At 37.6% G+C, this 22,227-nt stretch overlaps 1 protein-coding gene across 2 annotated transcripts; it reads right to left on the minus strand.

The window, feature by feature from the left end:
* Positions 1 to 1,664: 1,664 nt before the first annotated feature.
* Positions 1,665 to 21,993, minus strand: GABRA6 (gamma-aminobutyric acid type A receptor subunit alpha6). Of its 2 annotated transcripts, none has more exons than XM_015876417.2 (10): positions 21,603 to 21,993; positions 21,328 to 21,446; positions 21,056 to 21,123; positions 19,583 to 19,803; positions 19,393 to 19,475; positions 18,710 to 18,853; positions 18,166 to 18,318; positions 14,692 to 14,951; positions 7,880 to 8,140; positions 1,665 to 4,761 (listed from the first exon to the last, which is right to left on the minus strand). In XM_015876417.2, exons 1-10 carry the CDS (start codon positions 21,638 to 21,640, stop codon positions 4,711 to 4,713), a joined length of 1,398 nt encoding a protein of 465 aa, XP_015731903.1. In that variant the 5' UTR covers positions 21,641 to 21,993; the 3' UTR covers positions 1,665 to 4,710. The 2 variants fall into 2 exon arrangements, with proteins under 2 accessions (XP_015731903.1, XP_015731902.1); XM_015876416.2 differs by lacking the exon at positions 18,166 to 18,318 and adding an exon at positions 17,933 to 18,085 and having other exon boundaries at positions 21,603 to 21,992.
* Positions 21,994 to 22,227: the final 234 nt, after the last annotated feature.

The raw sequence follows: 22,227 nt of genomic DNA on the forward strand, positions 1-22,227 counted from the left end.
TGTCTTATGTGATATTGAGATCACCCAGCAAATTAAACAAGAAACATGAGTTTGCTTTTGACTCTTTTTTTTCTTTTTCTTTTCTTTTTAGTCTTGTGCGAACAGATGTCCCCAATGTAACAATACCTTGTGAGTAAACAAATTCCTTTCCAATCTTAAAATTGTTGAATGTTGTAGTCTTGTGAATCTTAACTTCTAGTACAGCTGGAGTTGAACTAGCTTAGCTTTGTTTCCTGCTTATTGGTCCTGAATAGAGCACTTCAAACCAGTGGTTTTAATTTATTTCAAGCACACGCTAATACTCTTGTGACTGCTCTGTAAAAAGCTGTTAAAGAACTGATCTCAACTGTAGAAAGTCATTTTCCAATACAGAATATATTTCAGTGTGTGCAGAATAGAAGTGTATTAAGAGGTACATTGTATACAGAGCTTTCTAAACATATCTGTTTTTTATGGCTTCGTAGTTCCTTCACCCCTGAGGGTTTTTTGTCCTTTATTTGCTGTTACCATATCCTCATGTAGACTTCATAGGGTACAGAGAGATGGGTTTGTTCTTTTGGGGCTTTATTCTTTAATTTTAAAAAAATAGTTTAATATATTTTAGCATGCATTCCTGAGTACAGATTTTAAGGATATCTTAGCATAGATATGCATGTAACTACTGAAATTTATAGGCACTGTTTCTTGGGCATCTCAATCCATGGTAAATGGATTTAGGTAATTTTTTGTAATGGGTTCATAGGATCACAGAATATCCTGAGTTGGAAGGAAGCCACAAGGACCGTGGGCTCCAACTATTGGCTCCAAACAACACTACCCAAAAATCAGACTTTGTGGCTGAGAGCATCCAAACATTCCCTCACCTCCTGCACAAACTGCAGCTCACATTTACATCCACCTGAAAATAATTCAGTTAGTGCTAAAAGATGTCTTATTCCATCTATGAGACACATTTATGCTGACATCTGTCAGCAAGCCTCTGTCCACCTTGTCAGATTCACACTATTTAAAAAGAGCTGTTTCTGATCATTCCCATTCTGTTACACCGTGGCGTTCAAGTCCTTCTCACAGACTTGTCTAAGGAGCTTAGTTATTCTCCAGTGTGATTTTCCCAATGAGACTGTAGATGCTCTCAATTGACTTAAATAGTGGTCGGTTCAGTCAGTTGTCAGGATGAAGATGTAAGCATACAGCAAACAGCACAGTTTGAGCTTCAGTATTCTATCTTACTATTATTTGTTCTAAATAGAGGTACGACTATGGCTTATATAAAACCACTTTCTGTAAAAAATCTATTGATCTTCATTCCTTGTGTACAAGCACGACTCCAGCTATGGCTGAGTAATGATTTTGATGAAGTGATGGGGAACGGAGTAGTTTACTATCCCAGCTTCTACTCATTCTGCTTGTGGATAAAGAACTTCAGCCTTCACAGATAGACAGCACTTATGCAGAGAGTTGAAATGTTTTGTTTACTGATAAGAGATGAATTCTGCAAAAATTACTTGTATAAAGAAAGCAAACAAACAAATGGAAAGAGTTCTTTTCATGAATTGGAAGAGAAAAAAGACCAAAATAAAACTAAGCAGCAATAAAATCTCCTTTGATTTTTGTATCCGTGTGTACAAGAGGAAGACATTGAGCTGGTAAATTGACAGGATGCATCAAAATATCAAAACACTTGACAGTACTTGATAAGAAAAGCATATTGAGAACGTTCATGTTACATCTATACTTCATGGATTTATCCAATTCTTGCTTCAGGTTCTGGTGACAGCTAGTCTTTGAACAGAGCAGTGGATGATTTGCTGTGCCATTGCATAGTTTCTAGACCTTAAATCTCTGAATTTTCATCTGATTTTGAAATTCTGAAAAAGAATGGACATGAAGAGAGAAAAATCCCACAGCAATAATAAAGATTATTGCCTAGTTGAGGTTTCTACTATATAGTATGATATAACTGTTCTTAGTTCTTGTGTTTCTCACATTTCTGTTCAAGCAGAACATATGAAAGATAAATTCAAGCCACATTCTGACAGTTTTGCAGGGTTGTGAGCTAAAACCAGTGCATTCTTTCTATTGGGATGGATACGAAGTTAGGACAATGGTGAATAATACATTGCCACTGTGTGACAGCTCAAGGAAATTGCTTACCTTCTGCCACACAATGTCCTGTTTCCCACAGTAAAAAGTGCCATTTTACAGAAACTTTAGTTCCTGCTCTTCCTATTGCAAGGCAGTCAAAAATAATGGGGAAAAAAATCCCTTAATTTCCTTTAACTTACATTAAATAGATAAATAAATGTGTTATTTGTATATATATATGTATATGCAAATATATATATATATATATATTTATATCTGTCTGCTCTTCTTACTGCATATCTTGTTTGGTTATTGTTTACCATAACCAGGATTTTTAAGAACTGACGTTAATTTTCATATATTCCAATATACAACTTGACATTATGAGCGTTATTGGTGCTGAATGTGATTGAATATGAACTCTGTCTCTACAAGGTATTTAATAGGATAAATACACCAACCCTTCCTACTATTCAAACAACTGGGGAGAACAAACCCTTCTGTCTCTTGTCCACATTAAAAACTCCTGGAAAGCAAACAAACATACAAATGCAGTCTTTGTGGTCCTGTTGAAATACATTGAACACCAAGAGCTGGTGATGATAGGACTTCACAATTAGAATATTATCCTTATTTTATACATTGAAGTACTATATTCTGAGGAAATAGTGACTGTTTAATAATTCTAAATTTCCTGTAAAATTCATATTTAAATTTCTTTTGAGCAAAGAATATCCAGTATAAATCTGAGCTTTTTCAGTGTAACTTGTTTTCCCCCTAACTTTTTCATTTTGTGCAAAAACCAATTCTAAAGCATTCTGAAAACTTTCATGGACGTTGGTTCATTCAAAGTAGAAAATCAGTCTGCAGAGTAAGAATGAGTCTGGTTAAATCAAAAAGAATAACCTCTGAGTACCTACAGCACAATTTGCTTTTGGTAAATGTATTTAAAAATTAAAAATACGATATTTTGCAATGCTCACTGTTCAATTTGGAAAAAATGTATATAATTATGGTATAAAAATGGGAAAGACTTCAACAATTTTGGTTTCAAAGTAAAGTGAAGGCAGAATTTAGAGCACTTAAAAAATATGTGCAAGTGTATTGGCCTGCTGCCAGTCAGGAAAAAGCAAATTACAAACATGTCACCTGTGTGCAGACAGTTGTTGTTATTGATGCGAGTCTACTTAAATTGTCTGCAACTAAGTCATACAACATGAAGAACAGTGATTTCACGTGTTCAGTGCAGCTACCACAATAGTAAAAGCTACATCCTTCTTCTGAAACATGAGAAAAAAACAGTTGGAGCTAGCTAGCTCATCAGGTAGTTGAATTATTCTAGTGTCAATGAAGCCAATAGAGCACTTGACAATCTATTGGGGTTGATTAACTGACCCCTCAATACCTTTTCAGTGACTTAAGATATTTACTTAGACAAAAGACCTTGACTTTTTCAAAACAGTGCAGCATTTCACATTATACTTCTAATAATTTTAGGATAGGATACCTCAGTTTATAACTGGCCACATCTAAGATGTGTGTGCTTTTGGTTCCCATGAGTGAACGTTAAACCTGCAACAAAGGTGGCTTGAATTTGATTTGATGAGGCGCATATTTCCTTATCGTGTCATTAAGAAGGACATTGGAGATGGATGATAAATTATGTGATGCTTTTGTTGAGAGTGAGAAGTAAAATCCACACTGCCTTTCAGCTCTGAATTTGCTGGCAAAAATGTACTTCTGGAAAAATTACAGGGAGTCTGCTGTGCGCAGGTCCAAAGAATCAGCTGACAAAACAGAACTTGTTCCTTAACTGGCTATCAAGACTTTCTGGCACTTAGCTTGATGGGTAGCTGCATCTTTCCATCAGTTCAGCTTTTGACCATGAGAACTCCCTGGCATCAATGCTGTACTTCCAGAAATTGCTGCCCAGAAATTGCTTGTAATTAGACTGTAAACTTCCGTAGTCACTCTCAACAAGAACAAAAATAGCATAACTAAACAGCTAAAGTACATAACCAGTCTTTTCTATTTTGTTCCTTTTATTTTTTCCCCCTCCACAAATATTACCTCAGATCAAAGAGAATGAAGATAAATTACAGAAAACTAGGATTCATCATTCATCTGATCCATGAATATGTTACGAAAATGCAATGGGATTGCAAATCCCTTTCATGGGATTTTGTAGCATTATTTTGGGGGCAATTTTGACTACACATCAGTGTGGGTCCTTGCATTCCAGCTAGAGAATGCTAATTTTTACCAGTTCTCAATGTGTCTTAACTAATCCTCACTGCATTTAAGAGAAATAATTCTATTATTGATGTTTTGTATCAATGTAAACATTCAGTTATTTGTAACAGAACTACAACAAATACAAATCCTTTCTTTGACTGCTGAACAAAATAATTTAACAAGAAATTTTACATTAGAATCACCATAAGAAATCAAAGTTTTGTTAGAACTCTGAGCAGTTTTGATCTTCTTTTATTTGTCCAGAGCTTGTTTCCAGGTGATATCCAGTATAAATACTCAGTGTTTGAAAGCTGAGAGCACTTGTTTCTTTTGAAGTTACTTTAACGCCACAAGACCTTCAGTGATTTCTTTTAAGCACTGTGCTGTTCTTCAGTTGATCTGATGATCATTTCGAAGATGCATTGCAGTAGGTTCAAAAAACTGGAAGAAAATTTAGAAGTTTATGCTGTCATTTGTCAGCAGTGAAGGTAACCAACAATATCAGCTGACTTCTGGCTGTCTCAACAGGTTTAAAAAAGGGAGAATCTCCTCACAATCTGATGCTCATTAGCTGGATCATCAAAGCTCAATTGTAAGGATATATAGTAATAACTAATCTCTACTGAACATCATTTTTCTGGTGTTCAATCTGAAGTAATACATTCAACTGTTGCACAATATGCACTGTAAGCATTATGAATATCAACAAATTGAAATAAGATGCTTTTCCAGTTTCCGTTTCTTTGTCCTTTTTTCTTCTCACTTGACCGTTCATCACTGATGTTTCATCTTCAGCTTGCTACATAACTCACTTTCTGCCAGGATACTGTGTTCTATGTGTTCAGCTTTTATCTGGGAATCAGCCCATTTACCGCATTCAATTATACTTTACCTTCTGTCCCCAATCATAAAAGCTGGCCTCTCTGCCTGTTTTTCTGCTGTTTATCATTAAAGTTTTTAACATCATGAGCTTAACACAGACATCAATCTGTGTTTTATTATATTAAAAACTGTAATATAGTATGATGAGTATAAAATGCTGGGGCACGTTACTTTAGGAAGGATATGTGTAAGGAAATGTGAAAACAGTGCACACATTATGAATGACATGACAAACAGACCAAATACTTGGACTCTTGTTAAAAGGACACATCTTACATTCTAAATCAGGTACATTTTAAAATTATTAAAATAAAGCAAGCATGTAATCTAACTGTCAAAATCACTGTTATAAATCACTGTTCAGCTCTAAGACCTATCGAGATTTAAGAAATAAATAGCAAAAAAAGTGCATGTGTGACAAAATAAAAATAACAGCTTTTTTCTTTATTGTTGGGCTGTTTTTTTTGTTTTTGTTCTTTTTTCTCTCCCTTCAAGAGCTTCTCAGCTAATCTGGACAAACATGTATTGCTTGTTCCTGTGCAGAGCTTTCTGTGAATGGCAGATAGTACTGTGCTTCACAGAAAAACATGTGCCATAGAAACATGCATATTTCATTTTCCATGGATGTCACATCCTCAAACCTTTCATACAAATTAATTACAAAACTGACCTTCTGTACTCAGGGAGTAGTAATTCCTCTTAGAGTAATTTTAATGCTCTAATTTTTCATAAAATAAATGGGACAGCCCTGCTGCCATTATTAAACATCTGTCAACATTTCTGCGCAGGAAATTTGGTTATTTCAGTGAACTGATTCCATATTTTTCTATTTGTTTCTTAAACAGAAGCCAAATGAACTCTAATTAGCAACTCAGTAAGAAAAAAAATGTTCATATACCTGAAATATTACACAAAATACACTCTTTTCAAAGAGTCATATTTCATAACTGAGTAATACCTTATAAATACTTAATCGTTTTGGCTTGAGACTGTGACTGGAGTTTGAGTGGCCTTTAAGTATGCCATGCTTTGCTCGCCTAACTTTTGTATCTCCTCTTTTTAAATAGAAAGGCTTACGTTTTTAAAAATGATTTAAAAAATAAATCAAAAACAATCTTGGTTTTCCATGAAAGTAAGAAATGGTAAAATGATAAATTACAAGGGGAAATGGCAACTATGTTCCAAACATTTCTATATCCAAAATGTGAATTGTTGAAGGAAATCACTGAAGTAATGGCAAGCTATACAAGCTGAGGAGCTGGCCTCTGAACAGAAGCTGTAATGAATATACAAGAGCTTTTTTTATATTTCCCTTCTCTGATTGAGATAAGTAATGTGCACACATAGTCAATATTTTAATAGCAGGATCAGTATCTCTGGCACAAATGCTAAATTTAGCATTGGGCAGATTTGGAGTGGCCAGGAGTTAGCAGCTGTGACCTCCTGAGAGAGACATCTGCAGGAGCATTTGCAAGAGACAGTGCCTCCTATCTTCCTGCCCCCCTGATTTCGTATGAGCTGCTTGGCAGCACACTCCCTCTTAGAGAGATAGCATTCTCCAAATCATACTAGTAGCAACAATCAGCAAAATTATGGGCTAGTAGCCTCTGCTTCAAGTAGAGTCAAGATGCCATCCGTTAGCTGTTCAGCACCATCTTGTTACTTTGAACTGCAGCATCTTCTGACTCTCCAAGAGATTTCCCTTAGCCTTCTTTACCTCTGATCTAGGAAACGAATATAAAACTTGCACACTGCTCATATCAGATTCCTAGCTCCTGTTATTATTGATACAGGGACTTTTTGCTTTCAGTACCGTCTAAACACCATCATTATCTCTGTAGCTGTCCTAAATAAAGCTAAGGGTACCAATCATATTGACTACAGTGTACAGTGAGATTCAAAAACTCTATGGCAACAAACAAAGCAAATGAATATACGTTTTTCACCAAAGGGATGGGACACCATTAGTTGCGTTTAGACAAAAAGGAAAAGTAGAGAATTAAAACAATAAAGACTAGAAGTTTAATAACTGCTTGAAAGTGATAAGCTAATCAGTGACTGTACCAGAAATGCTGAGTCTTAAGAGTACAGAATTCTTCTACACTTCACAGATATCTAAAGACTCAGAAGCTCTCAACTAGATTCAGACAAGCTTAAGCAAGGAATTTAGCAACTTCGTTGGCATAAAATGTTTCCAGTATAAGAAGGAAGAGGAAAAATTGGTGTTAAAAGGTGTAAAAACAGGGACTCTCAGTTCACAAAGTGTATGCTGCAACTGTCTTAGCAGATATTAATGTTTTTATCTCCTTTGCTGCATTGCTGCAGCATTTAACTTTACTGTTTCCTGTTGCAGACAGGAAGATGAAGAAATGGGAGATTTAAGATTGATATGTTTGCTGAGAATGGTGTCATACATTGTCTTACGCAGTTTTCCTTGTTCTGTGTTCTTTATAGAAGAGTTTACATTTCTCACCTTTGAACAGGCTTTCTGCATTTAAATGGAAGTGACTGTTATTTTTTTAGAAGGGTAATATCAACTTTCCTCAGGAAATACTGATCAACCGAAGGTACATCAGAAACTGAACCATTTAAATAATACTGGCTAACTAAACATGTTACATATATAGATATATAAATTACAAGCATATCATAATTATTCTGAAATTGTAATACTCACTTCCATAGTGTCTTTTGAAAGGTAGACAACCCAATATACCAGGTTGAATCCTGCAAACGCCACTGGAAAGAGGATCCTAGAATACTGGTCTATTTTACTTGTGCCTCCAACAGGTGGTGGTGCTGGGGGGGCTGGTGGAGGAGCAGACACAGGTTGACACTGAGATGCACTGTTTGATACTATGCTGGCTTCAGGAGACTGATCTGCCTGAGATGTTACAGAGTTTACTCGCTTCTTCAGGTTACAATTGGAGTCAGAATGCTGAGGAGAAAAAAGAGAAAGAAGGAGTTGATTTATGGCTTCAGAAGTCTTAGGTTTTCTGCTTGTTATGCTTCTCTTCTATCTTTTACTCTTAGAGCAGAGGACAAATACTCATCCTAACTATTATGTGTCTGTTTTTATTTTGTAGTAAAATTAAACTCAGGGATACCTGCATTTTGTGCAGTACTTATAGCAAACTCTCTCTTCAGAGAGTTGTATAACAGTTCTTTGAATTTACCTCTTAGTTTCTAGGCTGACCTGTATGTTCATTATGTACAGCTGTTTTATCTGGGGGCCAACCTGCCATTTTTTCTAAGATCATAGAATCTCTGAATGGCCTGAGTGGAAAAGGACCTTAAAAATCATCCAAAGTTCAACCCTCTGCCACAGGCAGTGTCACCAGTGACCAGACCAGGCTGCCCAGAGCCACATCCAGCCTGGCCTTGAAAGCCTCCAGCATCAGTGGAGATGGCCCACTGTTTCACAGCTTCTACGATGGCATAATTCCTAGAAAACTGTTGAAAATGCAGTCCATTTTTCATTGTCCCAAACAGATGGAAGTTGAAGGGCACTGAATCCAGAGTATATTGTGTGTGTTGTGCAACAGTCCAGCTAAGACTGACAATGAGCTCCACAGTCTTCAAACTGGGGCCCAGCATTATCATATTGCAAAAGAAATGTTATCTTCTTCTAAGGCCTGACTTTGGAATTTCAAGCCTTCAGCTTAGTCAGCATCATGAAGGAGCAACTTTGTCAGACTGCCCTTCTGCTGCCATCTGTCACCACAGCAACAAAATATAGTGGAATACTGGTAGGTGGAAAGGTTTGACATCTACCGTCATCCCATGAACATCTGCCTCTGATGTTGTGGTCTAACATAATAAAATAGGAGGTATTACTTTCATGGCAGCCTTCATAGATGACTGAATGAAGTTGATGAGGAAAATTTTAGGCAGTGTAAATAATACACAGTACAACAGCATGTAAGTAAATTTAAGCAGAATAGTAATGTTCAAGTGTTTCAAGGTTGCACATCAAGGTCTCCAAAGTCACTGTTTCTGAGTGATTTAATTACAGTCATCCACTGAAATTACTGTCAGCATCTTAGAGGTAGACCCTGTAGAATTTCTATGTACGGAAACCGATTTTAATCGGATAATTGATGAGGTTAGTAGAAGGAAAAGAAACATTTTCTGAAATATGTGTTGCAATAGAAGGAGGGTTATCTTGATATGATTTCACTAAATGATTTTGGAGTAGACAGGACAGGAAGGTCTGAAATCAGCTTATATCCTCAGAATTTGGGGAGAACACTGACTAACTTGATTATATGCTTCAGGGCTAGTTTGGGAGCATTTTTATCAATTGAGTAATATTAATAACGTCTCAGTAACTAAAATAATGTGTTTCATTATTCAGAAAGGATTTTACTATTTCAGTAATGCCACAGTCGTTTTTATTGGATTTTTTTGAGGGGCCATGCTCTTCAGGTGCTTTTACAAACTGTTAAAAAGTTCCTAAGTAATTTCTTACACTAACACATTCATGTGCAAGTCCAGAAAATAAGGGTCAAGACTATTTTCTTGCCTACCACAACCCAAGATACAGAAGCCTAAATTTATCTGAAACGAGTAATTAACATGTTTATCAGTTTGGCAAGTGTCAGCAAACCAGACTTACTGCCATAGAACAACCCATACTTCTCATGAGAATTTACTATTAAGCCAAGAGGCAGCAGGAAGAGATCGTGTTGTTTCTTACCTTCTGAACAACAGCTACAACAATTTGTCTAATATTTTTAGATTTCAGTGTTCCATTTGACAACAGATTCTACCTACAATGACAGCATGACAATTTGGAAAAGACAAAATAGGAAAAACGGAAATGAGTGCTCTATTCCAGTTCCTGTCTTGCTCACAATCACTCCAATAGTGAAGACTGTTTTACAAACAGCAAAAGCAAGAACAGGAAACCTGAGACATGGCACACTGGATCATAATAAAAGAAGGCATTTTATTCATTTATTGAATCTTGATACAAGGGAGTACTCTTGCACTCACACTCCCATCAGGCAATTTGACTTGTCACTGAATATGACTGCCTAGTGACACAGAACAGCTTGTGAAATTGATGCTTAATGTGAGGTACCATAAAATTGGACAGAGATTGGTAGGCATATGAGCTAGTAATGTATTGTCTGGATTCTACTGAGGTTTTGCAACTCAGCTACCTGATCCCCTAGAAAGCTCACAACGTATCCTTGTCTGTAAAGATGCTGCTGATCTCTCACTGCTCTCATCAATATCACTAGAATTTGCTCATGCTCAGAACATCTTAGGAGGCTCTCAGCAAATTGTTCTGCTTCTAGATGTAAAAAGTACAGCATATATAACCTTAGACTAAATGCTTTTTTTTTTCTATTTTCTGTAGATGCTGTGATGAATTCTCTAAAGAGACTTCTGAAATATATGTATTTTTAATTCTCCACTGTTCTCTTTTCATTTAGGCTGCAGATATTTATTCTTACTTTCAGTTTAGCATAGGATCTAGCAGTGGAATGACTATCTTACATATGCATTTGAATACTGACTAATTTTAAACATATGTATGTCCTTCTCTCTTTTCCACACTTATCTCCTTTTCTGCTGAGACTGCCATGTAGTAAGAAAGAGTTTTGATAGAATAAACTCTGAATGTTTAGAAAAAAACATGCTAACTCTCCTTTTCTTTGAAATTTATTGGATTAAGACTATTGAATTTTGCTGGCATCTCAATGGAAAAAAAAATAAAAATAAAAATAAAAATAAAAAAAAGATAGAAGCCCTACAATCAGAACTCCATGTCTGTACAAGGCAGAAAACTGAACTGCATATTCTTACATACAGTCTCTGTAATTTCAGTGATTCACATTACATACATGAAATCACATGCTAGTAACATAGATCCCAAAGAGCAAGTTAAGCATGGTTTATCTCCTTAAATCCTTCTCAGACTTGCCTCTAACATACAGCAGCATGATCTGTAAAACCTCTGCTTAGCAGCTGAATGATCTATATGCAGCGCCTTGCAGCAGGGAAGTTCACTACATTATATAAGATCTTATTTTGGGCATGCACTAAGGTACCTCCATATTTACTGTCATGCGCAATTTAGGCACCCATGTTGTGTCAGAGATTTGTTATAACCCACAATTTAGAAATTCCTTTACATATCTCTTTTGTGGGATGTGATTAAAAAATATGTGCTATAAACGTTTGTAAACAGGGTGCTGCATAATTAACAGCTGAATGTAGTTTAGGCATCATTAATAGTCCGTAGCTTTGGGCATCTCTTTAGGCATTCTGAAATTCCTTTCCTAGACATATTATGAGTAATTACCCGCCACAAAATTGTTTTTTTCTTTGTGCTTTACCCTGGTAAAAGGGCTAAATTAATCAACTGGAGCATGGGAAAGCCATGCTCAAATTCTTTCTTAACCTGCAGAGACTGAAACTCGTTTCTCTAATATTATAGCCTAAGCCTCAGGTGAACATGGTTAGAAGAGTCTGTTACTTCACTACTCTTTTCAATATGATTGTACCGTAGTAGAGTCTCCTCCTAAAATTTAGATGTAGCGCATCATAAAACTCATAATCAGCACAGAGCCTCTGTCAAAATATGTATTTATGTTGAATTTAAATATGCCATCATGTTTGGGCTCTTTGACTTATCAATGTCAGTCTAGAGCAATCCCTGATGTTTAGTGGGAGTCTGAATAGGAAGTAAAGGAGAAAGGAATCAAAATCCTGCTTGTCTGTGGTACAAACAGTACTACAGAGCTTTTATCTTTCTGATATTTGACTTGCTTTTTTTCACTGCCCCCCTGCAATAAAAAGGGATTAGATTTCAACACTGAGCAAAGATATCTAAAGCCAAGGGAACAAATTTTCCACCTGTATTTTTTTACATACAGTTTCAGCTTCTTGTAAACCTTCATTGCTGCACTACATTTGCTTTTCCAATCAGATAAGTATTTAATTTGGGTGGAACCTAGCAATCTACATCTACTTTCCTTGTAAAGATGACAAAAAGTCAATACAACTGCAAGTTGTTTCTTGTTTTAAATAGCCTGCTCAAAGCCCTACAGTTGTGCAGAAGTTGGAAGGTCTCTCTAATTTGATGCAAAGTGCCACATTCTCAGTTAAGGCTTTTAATGCATGTAGCTTTCCTAGGATGATTTCATAAAGGGTTGTTGATAATCCAAATAGAAGTGTCCTCCTTTCAACTGTACTACAATTCTCATTAAACACACTCACTGTATTCTGACGTAATTATATAAAACTAAATCCTCTATACAGAAATGACATATGGCTGCTCTGCAGTTGGGCAGGGTTGTTAAAGAGAATGTGAATCCTCTCCTGCTCAAACCATGTTATTTTGAAAAAGAGGTACAGGGCAATATGTAGGGACAGGGAAGCTCTGCCAGCAGCATTTCACTGTTCTGTGCTGTTTTCTGTTAAAACAACGGGCCTTTTAGAAAACAAACATAAGCAACCAACAATCCTGTAACAGTCTTTTCTCTGTTACATGCAGTGTCTTACATGGAGAAGCTTTCTTTTGATCTTTTCTCTCTGTCCTGTCCTGGGTGCTCCCTGACCATCTTGCAAAGCATTACTCCAAATGATGCACTTCAACCACTATCAGCAATTACCCTTCCCCTGCAACTTCTAGAACAAAAGTATTACCAGATAAAGAAAGCAAAAATGATGAAGCAATATCATTAATGCAAGAAAAAATATATTTGAAATGAATTAAAAACCAAATGCCAAAATGCTCTATGTATATATATGTATGTATATATATATAAAATGTTTGGTTTTGACATGCTAGAGCAAGCTTGGACACCTTATGAATAAAAGGAGGCTTCTGTCAGGGTCCAGATGACCGCCCAGCTTGTTGCCATCATATTTTGGAGTGGAACACCCATAGTTTTGTATTTCACACAAGGATTGCCTGCAGCTGACAGAGAGCGCAAGCCAAATTCTGCTCTCAGTTAACTGAGGTAAATAGAGTGGCTTGCCTAGAACCAGAACAGGCATGCTGGGCTGTCATCAGTTAACGGAGCAAGCAGAGCATTGTAACTCTCACTGAAACCAGTCAATTCCAGTAACTTTAGGAATGTTTCTCCTACTTCATTATAATAATACAGCAGAATTTTGACTTCTGCCATTGCTATTTTCCGAATGCACAGCTTTTGGGGGGGATTTAGTAAAAACCGGGGAACAAAAGTTGGTATCTGAATAGCGCAAGATATCGAACAGATTTAACTAGAATCAAGGAGGCTTTTGGATAGTATTTTATAATACTTCTTTGCAGGAAACACATTTAATATGGCATTTAAACTTAAAGAAAAAAACAACTGAACATGTTCTGTAGATACTTTTATCTTGGTGAGTTCAGGCCTTCACTGAAAGCAACAAAAGCTTCCAACTGTTTTATAAATCCTTATTTTGACTTGTATGAAAACTATTTCTCCATGCTTGCCCTACCTGAAATAGTAGAAGGGGTCTCCTGACTTACATAAAGAACTAGTTCAGGGTGTGTACAGATATTCACACCACAGTGTTCTTTAGCCATATTTCAGGCAATTGAAGACAGTATAATGTATAAAACATAAGCCTTGCTTCTAATACTGCTACAAGTAGAAGTGTTTAACAGTTACAAGGAAATGTGGAAAAATTATTACATGATTGGAATGGTGTTACCCTGAATGGTGTTACCCTGATGTGCTTTTAGACTCCTACTGAACTTGCAGATCCAATGGTTTTAGAGGGGTCATTCAAATTTTGTTATTCCTCTCAAAATGGGTAATGTGGTGGTAGTAAAACTGATTCTGCAAACAGGCGGGCTGTACTGATACGTTGCAAGACAACATGAAGTACTTAGCCTAGGATGTAAGGAACGTTATTTACAAGCAATTCTGATATAAGTTTTTCAGTACTAGAAAGCTTTTTTTGTGTGTCACGTGTATTGAAACCTATCCCTAAACTTTACATTTTCACTTTCTTTTATATTCCATTTCCTCAAGCTTCCACAACACAGGTTTTTATGAAAGTAACAAGTGTCAAGTTTATGTAAAGGATAATTTCTCTTCTTCCAGATGACCCACTTATGGTATATGCCACGATACTACAGTGATCCTATAGTCATCTGGCCTATGCACACATTGGTTGCACAGCATAGTGGCCCACAAATTCTGCAGGCTGACTCAAGAGAATGACACAGCTGCCTGGCCACAATGCCTACAGCACTGCTCAAGTAAAGTATTATGGGTGGCAGTCCAATGTCATTCCTTATATATATATTACCAAATAAGCATCTCTCTAGTACATCATATCACAGATTTAAACAGTTTGAATAAATGAAGTATTTTCATTTTCTGAAAGAAAAGAACCGTGTTCTGTTTACATAATTTGTTTCAGGTTAAGATCACTTTTTAATGTGTTTTCGCATTCACTCCTTCAGCTGTCTCTCCCGATATGATATTTATTATCAGAAAAGCAAGCAATTACCGAGACAATCTCGTCCTCTGCCGGTACAGTTGCTGCTGATAGTGCTGCTGCCAGTGCTGCTGCCCTTGCTGCCTTCCTCATTGCTCTCTGAGTCTGAAGATTGGTAAAGTAGTTGACAGCTGCAAACTCAATAAGTGCAGAGAAGACAAAGGCAAAGCACACAGCTATGAACCAATCCATAGCAGTAGCATAGGACACCTTGGGCAAAGAATGGCGTGCGCTGATGCTTAAAGTGGTCATTGTTAGAACTGTAGTAATTCCTTGAAAATAGGAGAGAAAACAGGCATTAGAATTTTGCTTCATCCCTGCTGTTCTTAAAGTCATCTGTATGTATCTCTGTGTGTTTATGTGCATACATACATAACATATAAAATCTCCGTTCAAGTAACTAACAAGTCTTAAGTATTTCATATTCTTAAGTAATTCATGTTAGATACGTGAGTATCTAAAATTATACTTCCTTAATATATTAAATAGACTGGAAGTTAGTATGACTACATGCTACAGGTTGCAGCTTCTTAGAAATGTGATAAGGCATCGGTATAACAAAACCTGGGCTCAGGCTGAGAAAGATGATTTACTTGAGGAGTTCCTAAGTGGAATGTTTGACAGAAATGTAAATTAACATGACATGGTTTTCTAGCAGTGTTATGATCCTCCCTATCTCCTATTGTTGCATAAGGCAGACAGTGGCTTACAGAACTCACACTGAATCCACCGGATTTTTGTATTAAAATCAGTGGCTATGATCCAAATACTTCTAGTAATAAGAGTTTGGTCTTCTATACAGTGATCTTTAATTTCTGAATACATTTTTAAAGATTTACTATTAGTATATTGATTTGAACACTCCCATAGTTGCAAATATGGAAAGATGAGAAAAAGCACTTCTCTAGAACTTCTTACGTATTTTCACACACACTCAAAAAAATCTGATCATGTAGATTATGAGCCCCATAAGTATTATTCACATCTATCATGAACTTATTTTTTCTGTTTTGCAAGGTACAGCATGAATCATGTGGGAAGAATACTTACATCCCACTGCTGCCTGATACAAGAGCAAACTCATCCATTAAAACATACAAGCTTCTGTGACTCATGTTTACTTATAATTACGCCTGCTAGAATCTGAAAAATACAGGTATTTAAAGACAGTAAGCAGGAGAATACCATCTTCTGCTCCTTTCTGCAGTTGCAGTAGGGTAGGTGGGAAAGTAAAAGATGGTATCATATCACGTTGTGATGATGAATCAATATGCTATGAATGATAGTGAGTGGAAAGGATGCAGTGTCATTGCATACTGCAGGATGACTTGATTATTCTCAGAATTTTTTTGCAACTCTCTCACATGATGTAACTTGCCTGAGATCAAGTAATTCTCAATGTCACTACTTAACATGTTTTAATGAAATGCAAATAGAAGATATATAAGAATATGTAGGATATCTACTTCTCCCAAATCTGCCAGACTCATTTAATAACGTAAGTGCAACTATGCTGAGATAAATTTCAATTTCAGATGTCCAGAATGAACTTTTCAATATGATGCGTGATTAGATTAAGATCTGCCCATGTGCTAGTTAATAATAATAAAAAAAGAGATATTTTCTGTGTCTGAATAAAAACCTACTGCAGCAGGAATTTAAACTCAGGAATAGGACTCCTATTCTATTAGAGATATAGATAAGAACATTCTCAATGTGAATTTTGATGAAATGGTCTGTACTATGGAAAACTACTTTGCAAATACTGTAATACTACTTTTTCTTTAAACATAACTTAAAACATTCTGTATCTGAGAAGTTATAAATAGCGCTTAATAACTAGATAATGAGTTAAAATTTCAAGGGTGATCTACTAGGTGGGTAGAAGCTGGCCATGGGTTTGTGCAAAACAAGATAACATTTTGCCATACTAAAAGAAGATCACGTAAAGGTACCTAAAAATGTGAAATTATAGCCATTGTTATGTGGGTTCAAAGCATTTGATACTAAACAGGTCATACATAAAACCTGGCCTCAAATAACTATGCTTCTTACTCCAAGTAATGTCTGATAATATCATGCTTTACAAAAAGATATATATACATACATAGGTATAAACATATCTACATACAGAAGCTCCACACAAAATAAGGAATCTCATATCGCTTATCTGCTATTCTTTCCAACGTCACTATGATTAAGAGCACAAGAATATCTTTTTCCTATATTTCATCTGTTTTGCTGTAAAGAATAGATGCTTATGAACATTAATTTATCTTGCTGCAATGTTATCTGCAAAAATAACTGGCCTCCACTCTGAAGGTGAGTAGATTTGCTAAGAGATTTTTTTTCTGAGAAATTGGTTTTATCACATTATTGTTCTTTTTCTACCGTTGATTTCTCTGAAACTTATACTTTGAGAAGGTGTGCTTTATCAAAATATACTGTTGTTTAATTTTCTCACAGTTTTAGAACACAAAAGCAAAAGGTATTTAGAATGTATGGAATTTTGAACTATATGGAATATAAATTTATACCTTGTCTGGGAGAAATAAGAATAGAATAAGTACTGATATATGCTTTTTAAATGACAAAATGATTAATTTTCCAAAAGAAAGGTATCTATTTTATTATTTCCTAAAATATTTTCTGTTCTTAATCCTAAACTTACTCTTCAGCTTGACATTAAGTCTTTATTTCTGGGTTTGTGACCTTTATGTAAAAGCTTTTCGTTTGGGAAGGATTCATTCAAACCACTAGAAAAAAGAAAGGCCTATGCAATATGTGTGCATACTCCTCACTACCACTGCAACCTGTGGGAGGGACAAGATGCATCTCACCTAAATTCATCCTTTTAAAGTCCTTGGTAGTTGTTTAGATAGCTCTACAGTGAGTAATGCTCCAGAGTGAGTGCTAGTAGAGGTTAGAAAAATAGAAAAATTCCTGTTTAATAAATGGAAAGTTGACATTTACTCTGGAATTGGCATTTCCTTGGGGAAAAAAAAAATGTTGGAAAGATAAACCATCACAAGTAAGTCTGGCAAAACAAACATTCTGTGTTGTTTGTTTTGACTCTGGTGAGGAGATTAAATATCATTTGGTTTAATTTTTAGTATATGCTTTTGTTCACTGAAAAGTACTTTCTGTCTTTGTCAGTTTAAAGGCTGATCCCCACTAGATTACAGTAACTGCTTGATACAGTGGATTGAACACAGTGATGAAGTGAATGACAAAAGAAATAAAACATGAATACCAGCCACGGTTCTTGCTGGAACAGATTCTTTGTTGATCCAAAACACAACTTGAGACAGGACAACAGTCATGATGCATGGAATGTATGTCTGAATGAGATAGTAGCCTATTTTCCTTTGGAGATGGAAATAGAGCAGCTGAAGTGAATATTCACCTAAAACAAACAAGCAATGGAAATGATGAACGAATGACATGTATGACACAGAGGTGTTCAAAGACCTTAATGCAGCATACCAAAAACTGTTCTGGCTGGAACAGACTCCTTGTTAATCCAAAAAGAGACCTGAGAAAGAATGACTGTCATAATGCAAGGAGTATATATCTGTATCATGAAGTATCCCATCTTCCTTTGCAAGTGGAAATAAACTGTCATGATTACATATTCACCTGTTAGGAGAAAATTGTGTCAGCATTATTCTGGCAATGTATGAGTAAACGTTACTGGCTTAAATTCAACATACTATGACCTAAGGAAAGTACTGATAAGCCTTCAAGTGTATAATAAAAATAAATTGACAACAATGGAAAAGTGACATATTGGAAACAGAGGAGAAGAATATTAATTTTTGCATATTGTTTTTACTAGGATGGGGAGGCCAGGGAAATTCTTAATGCATGTCTTGTTAGGAGACCACAGCTGAATTATTTCCAAGGATTTTAGTATTAAAAATGACAAAAGGCAATCACAATAATGCAGTTATATATTGAACAAAAAACTGTGTAATCTATTTTCAAGATGGTTTATGTAGTCATTAGTTCCCATATGGCTACATCTTACCTGTATTAGATTTAATTGTTTCACTAGATACAGTTTGTCCTATGAGATCATACTGGAGGAGACTGGAAGATTCCTGTGGTACTTCTACAGAATGCAGGGGTCCTTTTTTCCATGTATAAATTATTTCACTTTTTGGATAAGCATCTGAGTTTCACAAGGAAAAAAATACTAATATAAATTATATGATTTATAAGCTATTAAAAAAACAAAAGTAGTGTGATCCCACTGGTCAAATATCCATAGAAATGTGCATCCTACTCCAGTAAGTTTAGCATGAATGACCAAATGAGAAAAGAAAAGAAGTAATAAGAGAATTCAGGGAATGGCTGAGATGCAACTGATAGGTACTAAATTTTGCTTTTAATTTGCTCTAAAGTACATACATTGATTGCTACAGATTGTCTAAGTGTTTTCATTTTATAAAACTAGACTTTAATAAATGTACTGCAGATTTTATGACTTGTTAAAGGAACAAATTTGAATACTAATAAATTGTTAAGCCATCCTTCAGAGAACATATCCATATACCTAAGAATTCAGAGGAAAGAGTAAGATTCTAGTGTAAAATCATAGTAAAAACTATCAGTGATGTGTCCTAGGATCTCACTTCTGATCTCACATACATGGGGATGTGGAGATAAAATATATTACTATATGAAATTGGAAGATATAGAAAAACATACAGCTCCCAAACTTCAAAGGGCAAGCGTGTCCATCCATTGGGAAGTTCACCAGCCGCATAGGACAGTCAGCATTAATGGTTAGTCTAGGAAACAGGAAAGTAGATGACAGTCAAAAATAAATGGTATACTGGAAAACTGCTGAATGAATGAAAAACAAAGGTCAACTAAAAGCAGAAGAATAAGCTCTCACCTCATTGTGTAAAGTATAGTTCCATTCTGCATAATTCTGAAAAGTTTGTTAGGAGTTGTCATATTATGAGCAATTGATTTTTTTCCATTTCTAAAAAACGTGTCTGGTGTCCATATTTTACTGACCATTAAATTGTTCAATCTCAAAATTTCTGTTGGCCCACCAAACTTCAACCTCTCATCTGTCCACGTCTGCCGGAAGAAGACATCCATTGTGTATTCCTATGGAAAATAAATAGATGAACTATGCTTGAGGGTCAGCACTCCTAAGCTGCTGTATATAGAATAACTCCATGAAAGACCCTAACACACATGTCAGTGGCTTTTAATTTACTTAGAGGCTTAATCCTATTACTATTAAGTGATTGGGGGGCGAGGGGGGAAATAGAAGAAGTAAAAAAGGAAGTAGTTCATGAGAAAAATATCACACTTTCTTGTTATTGTTACAGAGGAGCTGCAAATTAACCAATGAAAAGAAAACTTGATATAAAAAAAAAACAGTAATAATAATCCCATAGTCCTCTCAGAGAAAGTAATTTAATTCAAAGTGACTGAGGTTGAGGTCCAAGGAGAACTACACATGTCTACTTCAGTATCCTTTCAATGTGCAAAAACAAATTGTTAATATTTAGCTGTCAGGAACAAAAGAACATAATCAGGGCCTCTGTTGCAGCCTACTTTGCATTGTCGCAAAGAAAGGACTAATATGGAAAATATTAATTCCAGTAACATTATGTTGACAAGTTGATGTAAGATATTCTTAAGGATTCTCAGTAATATTGTCCCAACCATTCAGAAAGGAATTACCTGAGAAAGTCACACAGAAAATTCAGCTAAACCTTGGCAGGAGGCAGATATGAATGAAAGCAAACCTTCTCTATGCCTTCTCTTAGACTGGTGCATTTAGGGTAACACAGTGGAACAACAACCTCAGTTGAGCAGGTGTTGGAGGAAGTGTACAGAGACAAAATAGCGACTGAAGTCTATTTCCAGGATGAGAGCGGTGATGGTTCACCCTTTCCCTGGGGGCTGCTGCCATAATCCATGGAGTTTACTCAAGTCTACAGCTACCTGAATTTTGGGGCTCCCAGCATGATGAGGAGCCGCTGCCTCACACATGGCACTATCTTTGCAGCTGCATGGCAGGTTGTCTCCTACCACGCGGCCTTCTAGCCAACCTCCGCGTCAGCTCACAGCTGTTTATAAGGTTTTCAGGAGGCATCTTTAACCTCCCCGTGTCCTCAGCGAAGGTGAGCGCTGCCCTCGGTGCCCAGCTTCGTTCGGGGCCACGGGGCTGCGCCGGGTGACTGTGCTGGGGAAATAGCTATATGCAGCTCCAGCCAAAGCGCCCTGCCGGGCCATAGAGATTGTCAAGAAGATTAAAGCTCGTAATCTGCTCTAATGACGGACAGCTCAGATGCCACCGTAATGAATCCCGGGAAAGGAGAGCAGGGGCAGCGCGCGGGGCCCTTACCATCTCCACGTCGGACACCGGCCCGAAGCTGGTCACGTAGATGTCCGTTTTGACTTCTGTTACGGCTCCTGCAGGACACGGAGACGAGTTGGGCGCGGAGCCCAGAGGAGCCGGGTCCCTGCGGGCTGTCGGGACTCGGGAACTTATCTTTTTCACCTCCCCCTCCCCCCTGTGTCCGGGCCGAGACCCTCCACCCGCCCGGGAGCATCCCGCTGCCCGAGAGCCGAAGCGCTCCCCCACTGCCCCGACGGGGCGGCTGTTTCTCCCTCTACCTCCAAATCCCGGCCGGAGCCTGTTGTCGTAGCCGTCCAACAGCTTGTCGAGGATGCGAGTGATGTTTTCCGAGTAGAGGTCCCCCCCGTCGCCCTGGCCCCCCAGCGCCTTCTCTATGCTGCAGGGAGAGGCGAGTCCCGTAAGTGCCCAGCTTTAGCCCGTCCTCCAGACCCCAGCCCTTCGGGGAGAACAGGGCAGGAGAGGCAGCCCGATGACCCCTTGCCACTCCGCGGTGAGGGGATGCTCTAGGGTCCGGGGCGATGGGTTCACTCACCTCAAAGCAACGCAGACCCAAGCGATGAGCAAAGCCATGCCTCAGGTCTGCGCGAGGACGCTCAGGTGCCCTCGGATCCGTCACCTGGAGCAAGTTTGGGCTCTCATCCTTCCTCTCTCGGCCGGCGGCTCCGCCGGGTGACGACGCAGAGCCCGGCTGGCTCGGCCCCGTCCCCGCAGCCCTCGGTCGCGCTCTGTCCGTGCTGGGCGGGCGGGGGGTGGCTGTGGCTGTGGGCGCCCTCCGGTTCCGCCGACGCTCAGCCCGATGTGACCGCCTCGGTGGGGGAATTAGGGTTTGAAGGGACGGTGCACGGTCGGAGAGCAGTGACAATAATCGAATAAGGCATTAGGGGAGATTAAAAGGAAGAAATCCACTGCTAGTTTTGGCATGGAATTAGCAGGGACCCGTTAGGAAATCTGGAAAAGCGCTGGCATCTTGCTGATAGAGATTATGTTAGAAATGGCCTCAGCTTTTATTATGTTTATGGTTCACGGGGAGATTATTATGCAGCTCTGCATCATTAGAACTTTAGAAAAAAAAAAAAATCCCCATTTTCCAATTTTTGACCTTTCTCACGAGATTTCCACATGATCGGTCCTTCAGAACTGCACAGAGGGCTTCAATA

The sequence above is a fragment of the Coturnix japonica genome, chromosome 13 (genome assembly GCF_001577835.2).
Source record: "Coturnix japonica isolate 7356 chromosome 13, Coturnix japonica 2.1, whole genome shotgun sequence".
Taxonomy (NCBI): Eukaryota; Metazoa; Chordata; class Aves; order Galliformes; family Phasianidae; genus Coturnix; species Coturnix japonica.

Bases quoted from the DNA above. Each gene is read 5' to 3' on its own strand.
- GABRA6 (XM_015876417.2), bottom strand. From the start codon at position 21,640: ATGGCTTTGCTCATCGCTTGGGTCTGCGTTGCTTTGAG. The intron at 19,804-21,055 runs GTAAGGGCCCCG...TATTTTCCATAG, and splicing joins CGGTGTCCGACGTGGAGATG to GAATACACAATGGATGTCTT. The intron at 18,319-18,709 runs GTAAGATGTAGC...TTCTCCTAACAG, and splicing joins AACAATTAAATCTAATACAG to GTGAATATGTAATCATGACA.